This window comes from Myotis myotis, unplaced genomic scaffold, assembly GCF_014108235.1.
Source record: "Myotis myotis isolate mMyoMyo1 unplaced genomic scaffold, mMyoMyo1.p scaffold_m19_p_12, whole genome shotgun sequence".
Lineage (NCBI taxonomy): Eukaryota > Metazoa > Chordata > Mammalia > Chiroptera > Vespertilionidae > Myotis > Myotis myotis.
In genome coordinates this window covers 65,594,376-65,615,185 of record NW_023416316.1, presented here as the reverse complement: position 1 = coordinate 65,615,185, position 20,810 = coordinate 65,594,376, and the positions used below count along the sequence as shown (strand labels likewise).

At 42.0% G+C, this 20,810-nt stretch overlaps 1 protein-coding gene and 1 pseudogene across 4 annotated transcripts in view; one reads left to right on the top strand and one right to left on the bottom strand.

Annotated features, from left to right (window-relative positions):
- The window catches only part of TEK (TEK receptor tyrosine kinase), a 112,088-nt gene that overhangs the window by 49,679 nt on the left and 41,599 nt on the right, over positions 1 to 20,810 (bottom strand). For all 4 annotated transcript variants that reach the window (XM_036331301.1, XM_036331299.1, XM_036331302.1 and 1 more), the window contains exons 2-6: positions 18,842 to 19,153; positions 10,513 to 10,623; positions 9,529 to 9,681; positions 5,932 to 6,063; positions 5,333 to 5,473 (exon numbers count right to left, since the gene is read on the bottom strand). In XM_036331301.1, the coding sequence (XP_036187194.1) occupies positions 5,333 to 5,473; positions 5,932 to 6,063; positions 9,529 to 9,681; positions 10,513 to 10,623; positions 18,842 to 19,153 (849 nt within the window). The remainder of the gene's footprint in view (positions 1 to 5,332; positions 5,474 to 5,931; positions 6,064 to 9,528; positions 9,682 to 10,512; positions 10,624 to 18,841; positions 19,154 to 20,810) is intronic.
- LOC118667605 lies at positions 874 to 1,279 on the top strand (annotated as a pseudogene).

Below are 20,810 nucleotides of genomic sequence, written 5' to 3'. Positions count from 1 at the left end.
GCACCTCAACATATAAAGCAAATCTTGATGAACATAAAGGAAGAGATTAATAGCAATACAGTAGGGGATTATAACACCTCATTGCTATAAATGGATAGTTCTTCCAGACAGAAAATCAACAAGAAAACAGCCGCCTTAAATGATACACTAGATCAGATAGATTTAATTGATATCATCAGAGCATTTCACCCCAAAGCAGCAGAATATACATTCTCTTCAAGCACACATGTAACCTTTTGTAAGATAGACCACATGTTAGGACACAAAACAAGTCTCAGATTGAAATCATACCAAGCATCTTCTCTGACCATAATAGTATGGAGCTAGAAATCAATAACAAGAAAAAAACTGAAAAACACACAAAGACATGGAAGCTAAACATTAGTAAACAATGAATGGTCAACAATGAGGTCAAGGAAGAAATCAAAAGATACCTTGAAACAAATGAAAATGTGAACACAACAATCCAAAATGTATGGGACACAGTGAAAGCAATCCTAGTAGGAAATTTCACAGCATTACAGGCCTTCCTCAACACAAGAAAAACCTCAAATAAGCAATCCAACTTTATACTTAATGGAACTTGAAAAAGAATAAACGAACAAAGCCCAAAGTGAGTAGAAGGAAGGAAATAGTAAAGATCAGAGCAGAAATAAATCCAATAGAGCCTAAAAAAATACAAAAGATAAATGAAACCACGGAAAGGAAGAAGTACAACTGTCATTATTTGCAAATGACATGATACTGTATGTAAAAACCCTAGCGCAGGGATGGGGAACCTTTTTCTGCCAAGGGCTTTTTGGATTTTTATAACATCCTTCACAGCCCATACAAAATTAACTTGGTTTCCTCTTTCACTAGGGACCCGCCAACATGGGCTGCGTTCGCACCAAAACCGTGAAGAAGACGGCCTGGGTCATCATCGAGAAGTACTACACACGCCTGGGCAACGACTTCCACACCAACAAGCACGTGAGCGAGGAGGTCGCCATTAATCCCAGCAAGAAGCTCTGAAACAAGATGGGAGGCTATGTCACCCGTCTGATGAAACAGATTCAGAGAGGCCCATGAGAGACATCTCCATCAAGCTGCAGGAGAGGGAGAGGGAGAGGAGGATAACTATGTCCCTGAGGTCTCCGCCCTGGCTCAGGAAATCATTGAAGTTGACCCTGACACTAAGGAAATGCTGAAGCTCTTGGACTTGGGCAGTCTGTCCAACCTGCAGGCCCCTCAGCCTACAGTTGGGATGAATTTCAAAACACCATGTGACACAGTTTGAATATTTTTCTATGTTGTAATATTATCAATAAACCATGGACAATCTTTAAAAAAAAATTATAAACTTAAAAAAATTAGCCTGCTTTATTTGGTCAAACATTTAATAACTCACCCCTAATGCTTTGATAGGGCCAGACCAAATGATTTGTGGGCCTTATACAGCCCACAGCCCAGACGTTCCCCACCCTTGTTCTAAAGACTCCACTAAAAAAACCCACAAAAAACTACTGGAACTCATAAATGAATTCAGTAAAGTAACAGGATACAAAATAAATACCTAGAAATTGTTTCATTTTTATACACCAATAATGAGCTATCAGAAAGAGAAACTATGAAAATAATCCTATTCACAATTGCCTCAAAAACTAATAAAATACCTAGGAAAGAATTCATAAAGTTATAAGACACTGTAAAAAAGAAAGTGAAGAAGATCCAAATAAGTGGAAGCATATACCATGTTCATGAATGGGAAGAATTAACATCATTAAAATGTCCATACTACTCAAGACCGTCTACAGATTGAATGCAATTCCTATCAAGACACCAATGGCATATTTCACAGAACTAGAACAAATAGTCCAAACATTTATATGGAATTACAAAAGACCAGAAATAGCCACAGCAATCTTGAGAAAGAAAAAGTTTGAAGAATCACAATACCTGATATCAAATTATACAAGGTCATAGTAATCAAAACAGCATGGCACTGGCATAAAAACAGATATAAGTCAATGGAACAGAAAAGAGAGTCCAGCAACAAACCCTTGCCTTTCTGGTCAATTAATATTCAACAAAAGAGACAAAAATATACAAAGATAGTCTGTTCAATAAACGGCACTGAGAAAATTGGAGATATGTGTGAACACAATCCACAAGAATAAACTCAAAATAGATTAAAGATAAGTCTCAAAACCATAAAAATCATAGGAGAAAACATAGTCAGTAAAATCTCAGACATTTTTCATAGAAATATTTTTTCTGGTATGCCTCCTCAGGCAAGAGAATCAAAAGAAAAAAATAAACAATTGAACTACATCAAAACAAAATGTTTTTGCACAGCAAAGGAAACCAGCAAGAAAATGAAAAGATAACCCACTGAATGGAAGAACATATTTGTTAATGATACATCTGATAATAAAAAACTTATACAACTCAACAAAAAGTGCAATTAAAAAATGGACAAAGGACTTGAATAGAGACTTCTCCAAAGAGGAAATACAGATGGACAATAAACAATGAACATATGTTCAATGTCACTAATCATCAAAGAAATGATGCAAATTAATACCACAATGAGTTATCACCTCACACCTGTCAGAATGGCTATTATCAATAAATGAACAAACAACAAGTGTTGGTGAAGATGTGGAGAAAAGAGAATCCTCATACACTGTTGAGCAGTATCAAGTCACCTCAAAACATTAAAAATGGAACTGCCTTATGATCCAGCAATTTCACCTCTGGAAATATATCCAAAGAAACTCAAAACACTGATTCAAAAGAATATATGCACCCCTATGTTCATTGCAGCATTATTTACAATAGTCATGATTTGGAAGCAGCCCAAGTGTCCATCAGTAGAAGAACAGATAAAAAAAAGCTGCAGTAATGCCCTGGCCAGTGTGGCTCAGTGATAGAGCATCAGTCCACACACCAAAAGGTCGTGGGTTTGATTCTTGATCATGGCTCCTACCTGGGTTGCAGGTTTGTTCCCCAGCCCCAAGGGGCATATGCTGGAGGCAACCAATCAAGGTGTGTCTCTCTCATATCGATGTTTCAATCAATGAAAAAATATCCTCGGGTGAGCATTAACAACAAAAATGCTGTAGTACATTTACACAATAGAATACTACTTGGCCATAAAAAAGAAGGAAATTTTACCTTTTGCAACACCATGGATGGACCAGGAGAGTATTACACTAAGTGAAAGAAGCCAATCAGAGAAAGACAAATACCATATGATTTCACTTATATGTAAAAATCTAATGAACAAAATTAATAGACAAGCAAAATAGAAATAGACTTGTAGATACAGAAAGCAGACTGACAGTTTTTGGAGGGGTGGGTGCTGGGGGACTGGGTGAAAAAATGAAGGAATTAAGCAAAATAAACAAAAACCAATCATAGATACAGACAACAGTATAGTGATTTACCACTGGGAATGGAAGGAGGGTATATGGGGGAGATAGAAGAGGGTACAGGAGTGATAAATGATGATGGAAGGAGACTTCACCTGAGTGATGAACACACAATACAATATTTGAATGATGTATTATAGAATTAAACACCTGAAATCTATATAATTTTATTAACCAAGGTCAGCCCAATAAGTTGAATAAAAATATTTTAATAACAAAAAAACCATTCTAGAACTAGACAACTGAAATAGAAAATGTTACTATGTGGACTTAGCAGCAGAGTGGAGATAACAGAAGAGAGAGTCAATGAATTTTAAGTTCGATCAATAGATATCCAGTCTGAAGAACACAGTGGAAATGTTAGAAAGAAATGATTAGTGTCGCAGGGACCTAAGGGACAATATCAAGGAGTCTAGCTAGCACATAGGTGATTGGAGGTCTTAGGAAGGAGTCTGGGGGGAGAACACTAGAAATTTCCAGTTCATAAAATCATAGTGATTTCTTGAGCCTGGCATGGCTGGGATGAGTCAATATGCATATTCTTATAAACCTGAATCTAGAGACACATTCACTATGAAGCCGATGAGGCTTATATTCTAGACTCCTAACATGCACACACCCCTCCTGGGGTTCTGGCAGTGTTTACATACACACGTGTTTTTTTTAATTTGCATAGTTTTATAATATTCTTTTTTTTAAGGGAACTGGATCTGCCCCCACCTGGGGGGCACCTTTTGCTTTAAGGTGCACGTCTCACAGACCAGGTAAGATTCCTTCACTGCTGGGCCCCCTCTGTGTTCCACGGGGGCAGATACAACATCTACAGGGACTTGGGTGGTTTGTAGCAGCTGCAGCTTGCTTTTGTGTAACTCTCCTCTTTGCCCTCTTATTCCAAGCCCCTAACGCTGTGCTGTTCAGTATGGTAGCCACTAGACATGCATGGCTACTGAGCACTTAAAATATAGCTAGTCCAAATTGAGATTTCAAAGACTTAGTGTGAAAAGGGAATGAAAACTATCTCGTTAAAACTTTTTTCTATTGGTTACTTCTTGAAGTATTTTGGCATATTGAGTTAAATGAAATATTAAAATGATTTCGCTTGTTGTTGTTTTCACTTTTTAAATGTGACTACTAGAAAACTTTCAATTATAGATGTGTCTTGCTTATATTTTTACTGAACTGCTCACCTCTAGGACATTGTTTTCAGGTTGCTGGGGGCCCCATCCTAACTCCCAATAGTGCCAGATGTGCAAAAAGCTGGCTTTGTGAGGTAAATACTGAGAACCCTTTCAGCTCTGGCCAATTCACTCCACTAATGTTCATTAGTAAAGATCTGGCATATTTGGCTGCAGGTTCATGTGAAGCTACTACTGTGTTGTAGGAGATATGAAACACACACTGGAAAGGAGATGGGGACACATACCTTTGTAGCTTATCGAACGGGAAAGTAGACGTTAGAAAGGGCAGAGGGGGTCTTAGAGTAGCTGAAGTGAGGACTGCATGAGTAATGTCCATAGAAGATTAGATCATAACTTTCTCAATTACCAAACACCAAATCCAGTCTGGATCTGACCTGAAAGTGCTGATATTTATGATGCACTCAGTGACATTCCAACATCAAGTGTGGTCTGAAAACCAACAGCATCGGCACGTGTGGGAGCTTGTTAGAAAGGCAGAACCTCCGGCCCCAGCCCAGACCCATGAAATCAGACTCTGTTTTAATAAGATCCCAGGTGAGGTGTATGAGAAGCACTTTCTATGAGGTCCAGAGTCTTCATGTGAAAGATAATTAACTTTCAATAAATCATCTGTGATTCGAACTTTGTTGCTCAGCAAGCCAGACCTCCTTGTGTCCCTGCCAGAACTCTTCCTATGCAGGGGGCGGGGCGGGGCGGCGGGGGGGGGGGGGTGCATACCTTCATTGCACTGCAGGCTCTTCCAGCCGGTGGCACAGGAGCACCCATAGGGGTCCGGGAGGCAGAACACGTAGGACTTGCATCCCTCTGGTCCACTACACTGTTCCTTACAAGTTCTGCCAAATGTGTGCCGTTCGCAAGCTTTTGGGGGGAGAAAAAGGTGATTCAGAGTCAAGCATACAACCTTTAGAAATGCATAATTCCTCTCTTAAAGGGTCTCTCCTAGACCACTGAACATGGAAAATAATCCAATCTCAGCTGTGGTACGGGCAGGGTGAACATACACTTTATAGACCATGAAAGTGCCCCACAGAGAGGATCTCAGAGCCACACCCACAATTATGCAGGCTGTGCACAGCACACACCTAGGGGGTGCATTCGCATCACAGACATTGCAGATCCATTTATGTAATGAAACTTCCCAGTAGTTGGCAATAAAAACTCTTAGGAAAGGGCGCATTTTCTAACTCACACAAAGGTACCGTATGCCTAGCAGAGGCCATTTAACTTCCATTCCCAACTCTGTCCACATATAAAATTCTAGATCCAATGGCATCTTTTTCAATCCACAACTTACTCATCAAGTACTCTTGACTTACCCTTCTCACATGTTCTCCCCATAAACCCCGGAGGGCAAATGCATTCCCCAGTGTCTTCATGGCAGACACCATTGTTCACACAGGCAGTGCAGACACGGTTACACTCAGGTCCCCACTTCTGAGCCTCGCATCCTTTCATTAAGGAAAACAAGGCTGTGGTGAGTAACGCACATTAACAACAAACCTGCTACATGCCGGTCATTTCAGAGGACCCGAGTGAATGAATATAAACAAAATACAATCTTTGCTCTTTAAAGGCTAATAGTTTAATGTGGGCAATAGATATGTTAACAGAAAATAGTGATAGGAACAAAGACAAAAAGTACCTAATTCTGTCTTGGGGATGGAAGAGGGCATAAAGGAAGACTTCCCAGAGGAGGTGATATGTGAGCAGAATCTGCAGCACCACCTAAGTCAAGCATGTCAAACTCAAAGGCTAACACAGGCCAAAGAAAAGAGGCATGCGGCCCGTGGACTGCGAGTTTGACATGCTTGACCTAAGTAGCAAGGAAGATAGGACTGCAGAGTGTGCTCCAGGTGAAGGCGAGGCCAAGAAGAGAGCACCACGTGCTGGCAGAGCTGCAGGTGTGGTTAGAGCCTAGAACAGTGATTTCCAAAGTGTGGTCCTGAATCAGCAGTATCTCCATCACCTGTTAGTCATGCAAATCTCAGGCTCCCACCCATGGCCTCCTGATGAGAAACTGTGGTGGTGGTCTGGCAATCGAAACTTAACAAGTCTCCCAGATGATTCTGATACAAGCCCGAGTTTGAGAACCTCTGGTATAATGTGGAGAAGGGATATGACCCGAAGGGGAAGCAGACGCTAATAGCATCCACTCATTTTCCAGGCAGAAAAAATAAAAAGTGAAACAAGATACACAAACCTAAAGTACAAGGATGGTCAAATGCTTCTGAATTCTTATTTCTTGGCTACTTCTCTCCAGCACTTGGTGACTTTAGATTGTTAATTAGGTCTAAGGATACCTTCTGACATATATGGGGGTGTTGGATTTTAAATTTTATTTTATTAAATAAAATTAAATTTTATTTAATTTTTCTTCTGTGCTCTTGGTCCCTGAATGTTATTTTCATGATGGTGAAGCTTGGACCTGTGCCTATAGCCAATGTAACCTTGTAATTTCTTTGGCAAGAATTCCTGGTTATCAGTATTTTCTCTAAAATAATCAGGAAGACTGTCAACACAGACCTTTTCCTTCAGGCTTCCACTTACTAGACAGAGCTACAAAATGTCTCAAAGCTAATATTTACATGCCTTAGTGTAGAAAGGGGAAAATTATTCTGCATGATTAGCAATTTCTTAAGAGCCTGACCACAGGCTATGTGGACAGTGAAGACTAATGATGGAAAAAACTGGAAATGAAAATATGCTTCCTGTCCCATTAAACTATGTCTCTAGTTTGACACCGAACACTAGACCTGTCCCGCTTTGCACGGAATCCTGGGAAGGAGGAGAGAATAAAGCTCGAGGGAATGACTGGGGATGGAGCAGTCGGGAGAAGAGTTTGCTGATAAGCAGTGAGTATGCAACTAGGCTTTGCTCTTTTCTTCACAAGCCTCACGGTGTTGCATTTTAGGAAACCACGGATTCACAGCCTACAGAGAGAAACCCTGTAAACTTAATGCTTGTGGGGAATCTTTTGTCCGGGAGAGAATTTATACTAAAAATAAACCCTGTACACATAAGCAGCGTGATTTTTACTACACGGGCTTTAAGCACTCACTCTTCCTAGGCTCCATTCATCCTGGAGAGAAGCACCCTATAGTCAGGAGAGGTGGACCAACGCCTTCGAGTGCCTAAACGTCAGAGAGGTCATCCTGGGGGAAATACTTTTAAATGCAATGACTGTATCCCAACCCACATTTCTTAGCATGAGTTTAGATATTGGCAGTGATGCTAAAACAGGTTCACTGAACTACACTCCCTAAGAGCAAAAGAGAATAGACATGTGCTGTGCTCCCAGTGATCTGAGAAAGAGACAACTTGAAGATCAAAATGTGCTTGAAGTCTTTTGCCTTATCTGAAAAGTTCAGGTGAATTTTAAATTCTGAAAACCAACAGCATATTGGCTGAGTTGTTTTCTAGAAGCTTTAAAATTTTTACCTTGTGTCAATATCTGAGGTTTCTGACATTGCTGGAAAATCTGCCCATTTAACCCAGACTCTGAGCACCGAGGTGCATGGTGCTGTATCAGCCTGGAGAGAAACCATCTAAGAAATGAATCTAAATTGTGTCCTTGCCATTCAGACTCTCCATGAGTGTACTGGAATAAAAGGGATTTTACCTGCACAAACTAGATGAACCACACTTGTCATAAGTCTATTGTCATATTGCAATATCTATTTATGTATGTAGCCACTCTATTTGGTAATTAGCTAAGGAACAGTGGCTCATCTTATGATTCTTGTATTCTCAACACCAATACAATGCCTAAAATAGTGAAAATCAACACTATTTGCTGAATAAGTGAATGAATGAATATCATGCAAAGCAAAATACTCTTTATGAGTTAGAGATCCCAATTATTAGAGGAATGACAAAGCATCCCAAGTATTTAGACCTGAAGTCTGAGTACTTAACACATTGCGCACCAGTAGTTTTATTGCTAGCTTTACCCAGTGGCCAGATAAGTTTCTACTGAACGAGTATAAAAAACGTTTTACAAAGTATCATACTTTAAAAAGATATTAGCTTGTAAGAACATGTAATAAATAACTTCAAAATGCAATGGGTATTTAATTTTAAGGCGTGCCTTTAACATTTATGTAAAACACTGTATAATATGAAAACACGAGAATGCTCGTGATCAGCCCACAATGTGTTAATATAATGAATACCTGACATAGCTGGGGAAGATTCAGGGCCAATTTGTTGCTTCCTACAGGTCAATTTTTGTGTAAAAACTACTGATGATGGTTATTTCCCACTTTGATAGTTATAATGGGGTGAGGGTGGTTTTCACTAGTTCTAACTCTTGCACTTTTCAAACCTGAAAACAGAAATCACACTTGAGAGTTAAATGATCTGGAAATTGTGGGATTTACAGGAGACTTGACGTTTAACCGGATATTAGAGCAGCCCAGCAGGCCCACCTCGCCCCCTTAGGATGCCTCTCAGGAGACTGACCAGGTCACGGATTCCCCCTTTGTATGGGAGTGGTGCTGCTATTCAAGTGTGAGGTCCCAGTGCCTGTACCGGAGTATGTGGCTCCACCTTTGTCTATATCTCATTGGTCCAAGCAAATAGACATCTGACATATGTGACACCAATTTTATTCTTTATCATGGGAATTCAAAACTTGAAAGTAAAAGAAATGTCACTGAATTTAAGTTAGGGAAATGGTAGGTGGCATCCTAGAGAGAAAGTCTACTCTTCCCCACCAGTGCTGAACCCCAGATCTCCCCTGGAGCCTATCTTTTCTGAAAAGTTGCTTGTCAGCTTTTCCATCAATTTTCTAAGAGCCCTTAGTATACTTCCAACCAATCCTTGGTTTTGGTTTAGGTGCCAGAGTCAGTTTACTTTCAAATAAAAATCCTAACAACTATGCCATCACAGACAGTGGCCTCTCAATCACTTACTCCGGACTATGAGCCTGGTGAAGGCCGAGGTGAAGAGGTTTCCTCCTATGTACCTGGCCGAGTACACTCCAGCATCCTGGGGCTGAGCGTGAGGCAGATGCACTTCTAAAATATCAGGTACTTCGTGCCTGGGCACTGAGTGGATGAAGGAACCTGATAAAGGAGAAGAGAAGAGAATAAAGGGTCACTCTCAAACACTCTTATTTCCATGTCTGGCTCCTCTACTTGACCAGCCTTCCATAACCCGATAGAAAATGTGCTCTAGCTAGCATATTGAGTGTGGGAGAAGAATGAAAAGGCTGAGCTCAATGCACTCCCAACAGTGGAGAAAGGTATGGTGGTAGAGCAGATAGCCTATTCGTCTATGGAATCTACTGCCAAACACATGAAGATGTGGGGAGGCTAAAGTTCTTATCTGCTGCAGGTAAGCAGGCAAATCTGGGTGGGAAATGTCAACTAATCAATTAACCAGAAGATACCTAGAATCACTACTCCAATCTGGACGTCTTATCCATCCACAGAACTCAGAATAATCCCCAGCAATATTTCAGCTGGACCAGGTCTTCGCCACCAAGTGGTGCCAAACCGCAGTTGGACGGAGATGGATTTGGATTGCACAGTTAAGGCCCCCCAGGGCGATTGCCAGTGGCTCTCCAGGCTCATGCTGAGCACTTTATTAACTTTGCAATCAAACAAGCAGACATTTTATATGGCAGAATTTGGAACCCCACTTATCACATCACGATGGTGTTTATTGTACATTTATAATTCATACCGCATATTCACTTATGTCTATGAATCTCGAATTCACTTGATTAAGTCATCAAACACATCTCCTAAGAGAGCTTCTATCATATAATTTGGTTAGCTCGCTTCATATTAGCTTTACTTCCAACATCTGCTTCTAAGACTGCAGTAAGATAATGCCCCAATGTGTTGTGTGCTCACACCATGGTGCTGAAAGGGAGCAAAACACAGACTCACCATTCTTGTAAATCACTGCATCTTCTTCTTTAATCAACACCTTTTTGAAAGATATGTTCACGTTATCTCCCCTGTCCACGGTCATGGTTAAAGTAGATGGTAGGAAGGAAGCTTTTAAGAGAGAGAGAGAAAACAAAGGAGAAAATGAGGTTGCATATTTTCTCCACCGTTTGAACTTCCGACTGTGAGGGCTGGCACTGGGCAGCAGTCAGCTGGTTTTTCATGGTATTAAAAACAGCGATAGCTGATGGGTTTCTTAAGGTTATATCATTTTTTAAGAATCTGATGAAAGGAATGGTTATTTCCTCTGTAAAAATGTAAATATATACACACAACATACATACGTACATTTTTTCCATGCAACTAGCTGGGGAGGTGAGGACCTTGTATTGATTAATACCTATTACCAAACCAAAACCTGATATTAAAGATGAACTAGCCCTCCTTCTCCAATCCTTAGCAAGTTTCCTCAAAGTGGAATAGAATATGAATGGCCAGATAAATGGCTTTTCCCTTGGTCCTTTCGGGTTGTTGTTGCTCCAAATGATTCTCATTGCTTTAGAATGCCCCAAGCATTTCTCCAATGGATTCAGTACAATGCTGCACTTATGGATGGTGTAAATATTGGAATATTAAAGAATAAGACAAAGACCCAACATCTTGCCTTCTACCCTTTAGTTAGATATATATGAGCTGACATAATTATGAGACTGGAGTATTAAGATGAAACTGGAGAAGTTATTGTGGATTTGGTTTATAAAATAATTTTGGAAACTTCTGTCTCTGTGCTAAGCTTGGAACAAAGTATTGCCTGAGCTCCTTGATTTATGGGACAAGATGTGTGAACAAAATCTTGTCATCTCCCAGATACAACAGTTCCTGAGTTCCTTTAACTTACACCATAATCTGCAGAGAACCACAACTACAGAATAAGGGGGAATTAATTCTAGGCTTCAAGTTAAGCCAATTTTTAAAGTTCCAGCCTTATTGAGGTATAACTGACATGGAAAGTAGGCCAACATAAAAAATGTAAGGATAACCACTAAAAGAAGAGAAACAGAATATTTACAACTTTCCTAAATACAGAGGGCAGGGAGAATGAAAGCAAACAGGGACATAAAAGGAGAACAAATCACAAAGAAAAGTCACGGCATGCAGAAAAGACATAATAAGATGTTAAAAGCCAGAGATCCTCAGAATAAATTTAATAGTTATAAATATGTAAATATATGCTCTTTCCATGAACTACACATTTAGTGTAATGGCATATAAAACTGAGAATAAAGGGACAGAATAACATATACTGCACTAATAACTAAAAGAAGCTTGATATTGCAATATTTATATCAGAAGAAAAATCTATTCAGATGCCAAAACAAAATTTTAGGGCTCAAGATGGCCTTTACGTGATGAGAAAAAGACACAATCCACCAGGTGGGTTAAATAACCCTGAACTTGTATACGCCTCTAACAGCAGAACTTCAAAACCCACAAAACAAAAACTGACAATTAAACAAAGAAAGTGCCAAGTCCACAAGCATTGAGGAAATGTTCAACAACTGACCAATCAAATGGACCAAAAGTCAGTGAAGACAAAGATTTGAATAACATGATTTAAGGTCTGTTGGATATTCATGGACCTCTGTAGGTAGCTTCTGAATACAGGCTATTTTGAAGCATACTGCCTGCTATTAATCCATAAAGCACATCTCTGTAAATAATGAAGAATGAAATTCTCTGACTAGAATCCACCTAAAATAGAAATCAGTGCAAAACACCCTCTACCTAATGTCTGAATCCCCACAGAGTGGCTTTTGGATGGGCGGCTTGAGAAGCTGATCAAGAGCTCAGAGAGCTGCCCTTGAGGGCAGAAGATGGCTTTAACCCAGGCTGGGGATCCGGGCTTTGGGTCTGTCTGCTTGTTGTGCCCGCTGACCAAGGCCCGGTGCCCAGCCAGGACTCTCACATGGGTGCCTTGGTGCAGACAGGAGAATAGTGCAGGTCAAAGGGCCTGTGAGCCCTGGGATAAAACAGTCCTGGCTTGAGACTACCCTCTGCCACTCACTGGGCCTCTGTGAGCAACCTACTTAACCTCTGAACACCACAGTGTCCTCATCTATAATTTGGAAGTAAAAATGTTTACCTTAAAAGGTTGTTCAAAATATTAAATGATGTATGCCAAGCCCCCGGGTGCTTAGAAGAAGTCAGTATCCTTCCCAAACATAAATAAACAGCAGCACTGCTGTGCTGACTTTTGTAATATGCACTTGAGTAGTGACTTTCTCTACTGGACTGACATGAACCAACCTGAACAGGCCCTGGGGGCGGGGGGGCTCTGGTGGGCGCCCACCCACACTGACAAGGCGCTTCATTCCGCAGTCCTCGCGTGTGTAAATCGCTCTCTGCGGCAAGCTCCTGGGCTCCTGGGATAATTTTTCCAACCACTTTATGTTGGTTCCTTTCTCTGTGGTTTGTTTATATTTTCTGCCCCTGACTGTTTAGCTGACCATGGGACTTCTCGCCCAGCATTGTTTCTGAAAAGGAACCAAGACTCCCCACTATACTCAACCCCAAGACAGCTTCTCTTTCTCCCCACGCTGTGGCTATTGTTCCAGATCTTATGCTCTCTGAGCTCCCCGTTCCCTCAGGTAGGAACACAGCCACACCAGAGTCCCACGGCTGCCCAGCCTCCTGGGCTTTCCTGCACCCACGTCTCCAGGCTGATGACCCAGGAGCCCAGCTTCTCCATGGTGCACACAGGCTGATGCCGTGGGCCTTGACTGGATCGTAAAAACAATGGCTGAAACCAGTTTGGCTCCGTGGATAGAGCATCGGCCTGCGGACTGAAGGGTTCCAGGTTCGATTCCCGTCAAGGGCATGTACCTGGGTTGCGGGCACATCCCCGGTGGGAGATGTGCAGGAGGCAGCTGATCGATGTTTCTCTCTCATCGATGTTTCTAACTCTCTGTCTCTCTCCCTTCCTCTCTGTAAAAAATCAATAAAATATATTTTAAAAAACAAAACAAAACAATGAGCACCTTTGAACTGTGACTAATGCCACCAGGCACTGTGCTGAGGACTTGACACAGATTGAATTTTCATACTGTCTCTGTGAGATGGCTACTACCATTATCCTACTCTTACAAATGAAGAGATTAAGATACACAGAGGTTATGCAACCTGTCCAAGATCACACAGCTAGTTCATGGAAGAGATCTTTCAGAGGTTAGTACTCAAAAGGCTTCAGGTCCCAGCACCTTGTCTTAAAGGAGACTGCTGAGGCCTGGGCAAGAGGAGGAGGTGCAGGGTCACTGGGATGAGCCCCTTAATGGGCAGAACTTAACTAAAAACACAGTTCACTGTTCCTTAAAGGGCTGGAGAAGAAAAATAGATGGCATAACAAAAATGTTTCTCAAGGATGAAAAATAATTGAAAACATTTTCAGTTGTCTCCTTTAATGAGAGTTAAAGACTAGGAGTAATAAGATGTACTTTTATGTTCATTATTATCCTATGTAATAAAAGCCTAATATGCAAATTGTCTCCTCGACTGGGAGTTCGACCAGAGGGCAGGGCCAGCTGGATAACCGCAGGAAGGGAGGCCCCAGGCGGCAGCAGGCAGCCCAGGGAAGGGAGGTCCCGGCCAGCAGCACGCAGTGCACTGGGCCTCTAGTTTTGTATAATTTCACAAAAGCCATGTGCAAACAGGATATCCAATTTACTGACATGGGAGACAGAGTTAAGGGTAACTAAGTCCCTTACTCAAGGCCTCCTAACTTTGAGTAAGTGTGAAAGTTAACACATAATCTCAAGATGTCCACACTTGTTCCCCAACCCCAGCTCTCCAGCCTCATCGTACTCCAGGCCTGCATCCGGGTCAGCCTCCATTCTGAAATATATGAAGTTCTTCAAACAGACTGTGTGATCATTCACGTCTAAGTTGTGAACTTCCTTTCTCTCTGCTCCTTCATTTCCTCTATGTCTCACCAACTCCTTTTCATTCAGTCTTCATTTATTTTATTTTTTTTTATTTGTTTTAGAGAGACGAAGCGGGGAAGGGAGGGAGGGAGGGAGGGAGGGAGGGAGGGAGGGGGAGAGAGAGAGAGGGAGAGAGAGAGAGAGACATCAATGTGAGAATGAAACTTCGATCAGTTGTCTCCTGCTCAAGCCCTGACCGTGGATGCAACCTACAACCTAGGTATGTCCGCTGACCGGGAATCAAACCCTCGACCTTCCAGTGAGTGGCACAATGCTCCAACCAACTGAGCAACATTGGCCAGGGCTCAGTCTTCACTTAGCTGTCACTTTTTCCAGGGGCCTTACACCGCCCCTGGGATCCAGGTGAAGTGCCATCATAACTGCACTTCCCGTTACAGTGCCACTGCTATGGTAGTGCCCCTACTAGCCTGAGCTCCAGGAGGGCAGGTCCATTGGAAGGCAGCACAAGGTGGGCGCGGCCTGGCCTCTGGGATCAGGCCTGTGTTAACCATCCCAGGTCCAACAATGAGAACCAGGTGTGCAAATGTACCTAAGTTATAATAGCTACAAGCCTCACCTGTTAATGTGGGGTCATAATAGTCCTCACGAGATAAGCATTTGGTAAAGACTAGATTTTACAGCAATATATATAAATAGTAAGTACTTGGGAAGTGTTAACATCATTGCATCTCCCATGTGTGGCACAAACAGAGGCTGAATAATACTTGTGGAATGAAAGAATAAATGAATGAATCTCATTTCAAATCTTCCTACTTCCCTTATGCTTTCAACATGTTCATTTGCGTTATTTAGATAAAAACGGTTCACCTCTTCAAACTTCCCAAATCATGTGTGGAAAGTTTGATGTCCTTAAATCCAGCTATTTCTCAAATGAAAATAAGGAAGAAAAATCACCTGTGTTTCTTCCGATGGAACACCCAAACAGATGTTTGCTTGTGAAAATGTCTCAAACTTCATATCTACCTCCCCACTCCCAAATGAAATGGCCAGCAAGGTCTGAATAAACTGCTTTTGACTTTTTTGGATGATGCCATTGATAAAAACAGGTTGGCCATTTGGAGTACGAGAGCCAATTTAAGCCGTGTTTTGGCACATCTCAAATGGATTTTCCACTTCCTCCCAGATGCAGGAGTCAGCAGCAGGCAGCACTGTATTGGTGTTTATGCTACCCTGCTGTGTCCCTGGGCAGGCACTTGCGGTTCCCACGATGTTGTACCAGGGAATTGATAGTGTCATGAAGACAGAGTTTTGGAGGTTTTCCTGATTCACTATGAAGGATATCACTTTCCTCACATCATATTTCAGCTGTTGGATGGTCAACAAGAGAAACAGAATCAGTTCAACGGCCTGAGCTGTTATTACTAAAATACAGGAAAGTACTGCCTATTTTTCTATTTTATATAAACCTCCACAATTCTGTTAAGTATTAAAAATTTTCACAAGTGGGAAAATTAATAGCCCCACTAAATTACTGCTTATCCCAAGGAACCATAATGGTGATAATTATTGAACATTTACTGTGAGCCGGATAACGTTGATGATCTCATTTGACTCTTGAGTGTATGTGGTTCAGTCTCTATCCTCACTTGTTTTTTCAAATGAGGAAACTATTATTTCAATTAAGTAACTTGCCCTGGGTCATATCACTCAGTTGCTGAGCTGAGCTCAAACCCACCTATAGTGACTTCCACTCCTGTACCTCTACGCTGTGCCCTGCGTTGTTCTGTAGGGTTTCTGTTGGAGTGGTTGTACTTCATAAAACAAGTGCTCAGGATGAGGGAGAGAGAGAGGTGGAAACTGAGAGTGATACACAAAGGGTCGTGCGGTGGCCAGAAATACCGGCTCTGAAATCCGATCACTTGGCATCAAATCCATTCCCACCATTTACAGACTGCTGCTGTCATTACTATGTAAAGCACTCTGCAATGTCTCCTTTAGACAAGCTTTTTAGAACACATCCACTGTGCAACTCATATCTTATTTTAATTTTTTAAAAATTATATTTTTATTGATTTTAGAGAGGAAGGGAGAAGGAAAGAGAGATGGAAACATCAATGATGAGAGAGAATCATTGATCGGCTGCCTCCTGCACGCCCCCTACTAGGGATCAAGCCCACAACCCAGGCATGTGCCCTTGACCGGAATTGAACCCGGGACCCTTCAGTCCACAGGCTGACGCTCTAGCCACTGAGCCAGACCGGCTAGGGCATCATATCTTATTTTAAGTGCACTCATGGAACTGGCTTCTTGCATATACCACCTTATTTAAAACTTAAAAGACAATTTTGAAGATATTATTATGACTATTCCACAGATGATGGAACATGAGACTTGCAGAGGTTAAATATGTTGCCTAAGCCCACACAGCTAGTAAGAGCTGGAGAATGAATTAACACTCAGGTGAATATGAATCTCAAAACCATCTTCTCTCAGCTGTTTCTCACCATCCAAGCCTGCCGGCGCCTCATTTCGCTGAATGTGCCCTCTCTATCTGTGCTGACCTGGACTCTGCCGGGACCGTTACAGTTGGCTTTTGACTCCTATTGTTCTGGTCTAACATGCTCTACGGGTTCTTATTTACACACTGGCAAGGACAATCCCAGGACACCCAGAAAAGGCATGGCGGCACTTCACATTTCATTCCTGTGAACCCTTTAGGGCACGAGTCTCAGATTGTCTTCATTCAGAATGTGAAAATGTCAGCAGAAGGACATAACTCTTTATCCAAGTGGAATCCCAAATGTCACATGTGAAACATAATAGAGGTGACTTTTCACCTTGCTAGCTTTGGCACACCTCACATCCCTTTGTGCAACCTCTCTTCCCTCACCGGGAGCTGCATTCCTGGGAATGTCTGCTGCGCACTTTTCCCACTCGCCCTGGTGTCAGTCAAAGGGGAACATAACAGTTTTGCTAAGAAACCTTTTCCATCATGTGTAATGAATAATGGTTTCATCACGTTTGACCTTAGAATGAGCTTACTGCCTTCAAATCTTTTAATTACCACATTAGCAAAGTCAAAGCAGTGTTATCAGGTGAACCCCAGCTGGGCTCCTACTGTACCCTTCGAAGTGTGGTCTCTCCCAGGAGAACCTTCTCACCTGAGACCTTGTTAGAAATGCAGGAGTCTGGCTACCTGTCTGGTCCTGGGAGCCTTAGGGCAGAACACAATCATTCAAGAGTGTGACAGCACCATCGCCTCCCAACTGCCATCCGTGTGGCCGGCTGCCCTACAGACTGAGCCTAGGACCCACTTCCATCACCTCACTGCCTTGTGAGGTGCAGCCTCCCTTGCAGAAGGCTCTCAGTATCCTCCTTCATAGTCCTGGTGTGCTGTGAGCTGGGCCTGGGCACTCCACTTCTAAAATTAAGTCCTCATCTTTTTCCAAGAATGGCAGCCTGCAAAGAAGGCCCAGTTCCTCATCCCTCTGTGTAGCCACAACTCTTCACCATGTCACTGGGCAGTGCCCTCCCATCTGATTTAGGCTCAGCTTGGAGCAATAAAATGAGGCAGAATTGAGAATGAATAATACTGACACTAGGTTTCCACTTGTTCTCTTGCACGTTTGCCGTGCCCATGAGACCATATCTAGGTTCATACGCATGTGGAACAGAGTCAAGCTGGCCCAACCAAGGCTAGCCTAATGAGCTGCCAGCCAGACAACATCCATACGTGTGAGAAAATCCAGTCCAGATCAGCAGAGCCACCTAATCACACCCACAAGCAATAAGTGCTTATGGTCGCATGCCTCTGTGGCCTGTGGTTGTGTTGCCCAGCATCCCTGTGGCAGTAGATAACTGACACACCCATAACCAATTAGGTTCTGTTTTTGATAGATGTTTCCATTTTCAGTTTTTTATCTCTACCATCTTTCCCCCCTGAAAACATTAGCTTCTGTTAAGAATATTTAAGGGAAAGCAAAAATAAATAAAATAAAGAATCAAATAAAAAAGTCAATGAGAAAGCTCAAAATAGCCAACCATCTGGCAGAGCACAGCTGACTTTATTGCTGTGACTTTTACATTACATGCATGTAACATGCTCATTTTTTTCCATTGGGCTGCGAATCCCCTTGTAGAACATATATTTCACTTCATCTTATGCACAATGTCTAGTGAATGGGGTTGAATGTGAGGAAGTTAGCCTGGACGGTCTCGTTTCTCTCTGATGCTTGGTGTACTAGAGATAGCAATGTTTGGAAAAAGGCAGACAAGGTCCTGAAGCTATGCCCAGGCAGCTCATACCAGCCTCTGAGTGAGCAGCTGCCAACACAAAAAGTGTGTTTGTGTCTCAGTGGGTCTCACATGCCCACAACTAAGGGATATCTTACCTTGTTGGCGCATCTTCATGGTGCGTATCTTTATTGCCTCTCCTCGAACTCGCCCTTCGCAGAAGTAAGCACCGTTGATTTTACTAGCCTTCTCTCTCTTCCAAATGACTGTTTTCGCCCATTCTCTACTCACATCTTGAGTAACTTCCAGTGGATCCTGGTGCTGGTTCATTAAGGCTTCAAAGTCTCTTCCTATGGTGAGGGGCTCATGGGGGCGCCATCCAGAGGCGATGCAGGTGAGGGATGTTTCAGCGTCAGACACAAGAGGTAGGGAATTGATCAAGATCAGGTCCATGGCACCGTCCACTGTGCCTAAAAGGAAAGAGGGAGCATAATGTAAGAGGAAGGTTATTAACATGGCCCACAGGATAAACTGCTGCTTAAAAGCCGTGTCTAAAAGTACCCATGTGGGTCTGTTCCAGACTGACATACCTCGATGTGCGGTTGGGGGGATGAGAAGAGGTAAACCAAAGAACTTATATACTTATATGCATAGCTCATGGACAAGGGCAATAGGGTAGTGAAGACCTGGGGGCGTGAGTCGGGCCTGGGAAGGGGGGGAAATGGGAGATATCTGTAATACTATCAGCAAAAAATACATATATATATAAAATAAAAATAGCCATGTGAGCAGTCCTTCTAAAATGCTACTCTGACCAGGTGCCTGTCTGCCATAGGACAGAATCCAGAAGTCTTTAGCATGGCATCACCTCAGCCCTGCTAACCACTCCTGCACCACTGCACGCCCGAGCTGCAATGAACTGTCAGTTTATTCCATTCTCCAAAACAAGTTCTGCACTATATATCTCTACCCATTGTAGTGCCTGAGACATGAGTGAGGTACTCAATCAATGCTGTTGAGTTGAGATAAAGTCATGATAATGGCATTATTGTCATTAATTATAATTATCATTAATTACTAATTAATGATAATGTGGTACTGCCATAACAACAAAGTTTTCTAAAGAAATATATCAACTAGATACAAGTAGGTTTACAGTTGTGAATATACAAAACACATACTTTATTCTTGTATTATTAATTTATTATTGTATTATTTTCCACATGAACAACTATAAATCTACTTTGCCCACCCTGTACACTGTATGCTCACTTTAAGATTCTCATCATTACCAAAGTATTGCCCAATTCCACATTAAATTCCAAAGATAAGACAGGGACTGAGTGAAATTTTCATTTCCCTCTGAGGTTCATTTGTGTCATTTTTATATTTGTATTGATTACAGAGAGGAAGGGAGAGGGAGAGAAAGATAGAAACATTAATAATGATAGAGAATCATTGCTTGGCTGCCTCCTGCATGTCCCCTACTGGGATCGAGCCTGCAACCTGGGCATGTGCCCTGACCTGGTGTGGAACCTTGACCTCCTGGTTCATAGGTTGACACTCAACCACTGAGCCACACCAGCCAGGCTGTGCCATTTTTTAAACAAGACCACAAAGACCTGTCTTGTAGGATCCTTGTGAAGATTAAATGAGAGAAAGTACATAACTTGCCCAGTACAGGGTCTATTGTAGATGGGACACAATGACCATTATTTCAGTGTTCTTTATTCTGTTTCCTAAACACCTAGTCTCAAAACTCAATGCTTCCCAAATGTAAAACCCTGACCTTCAAATTTTATCCTATAAATGATGAAGCACATCATTTCACTTTCTCTATCCCCCTCCCTCCTGTTTTGATTTCTAGCATTCCTAAGATGAACAAATAGAATCTGTGCCTGTTCTCTCCTCTTGTTGGAGAACATGGAAATACCAGAGGTTGAGGATGTTCTCTGGCTCCAGTGATGGTTGATTCCCAAAACTGCATGAATGGGAGGTCAAGCACATTGGGTGATGAGGACCAACTGGAGTCTCAGAGACCTTTGTGTACCTTGTAAAGTGATTCAAGTAAGGTACATGTTAGCCCATCAAATACTCATTAAATTTTCTCAACAACCCTGTGAAATA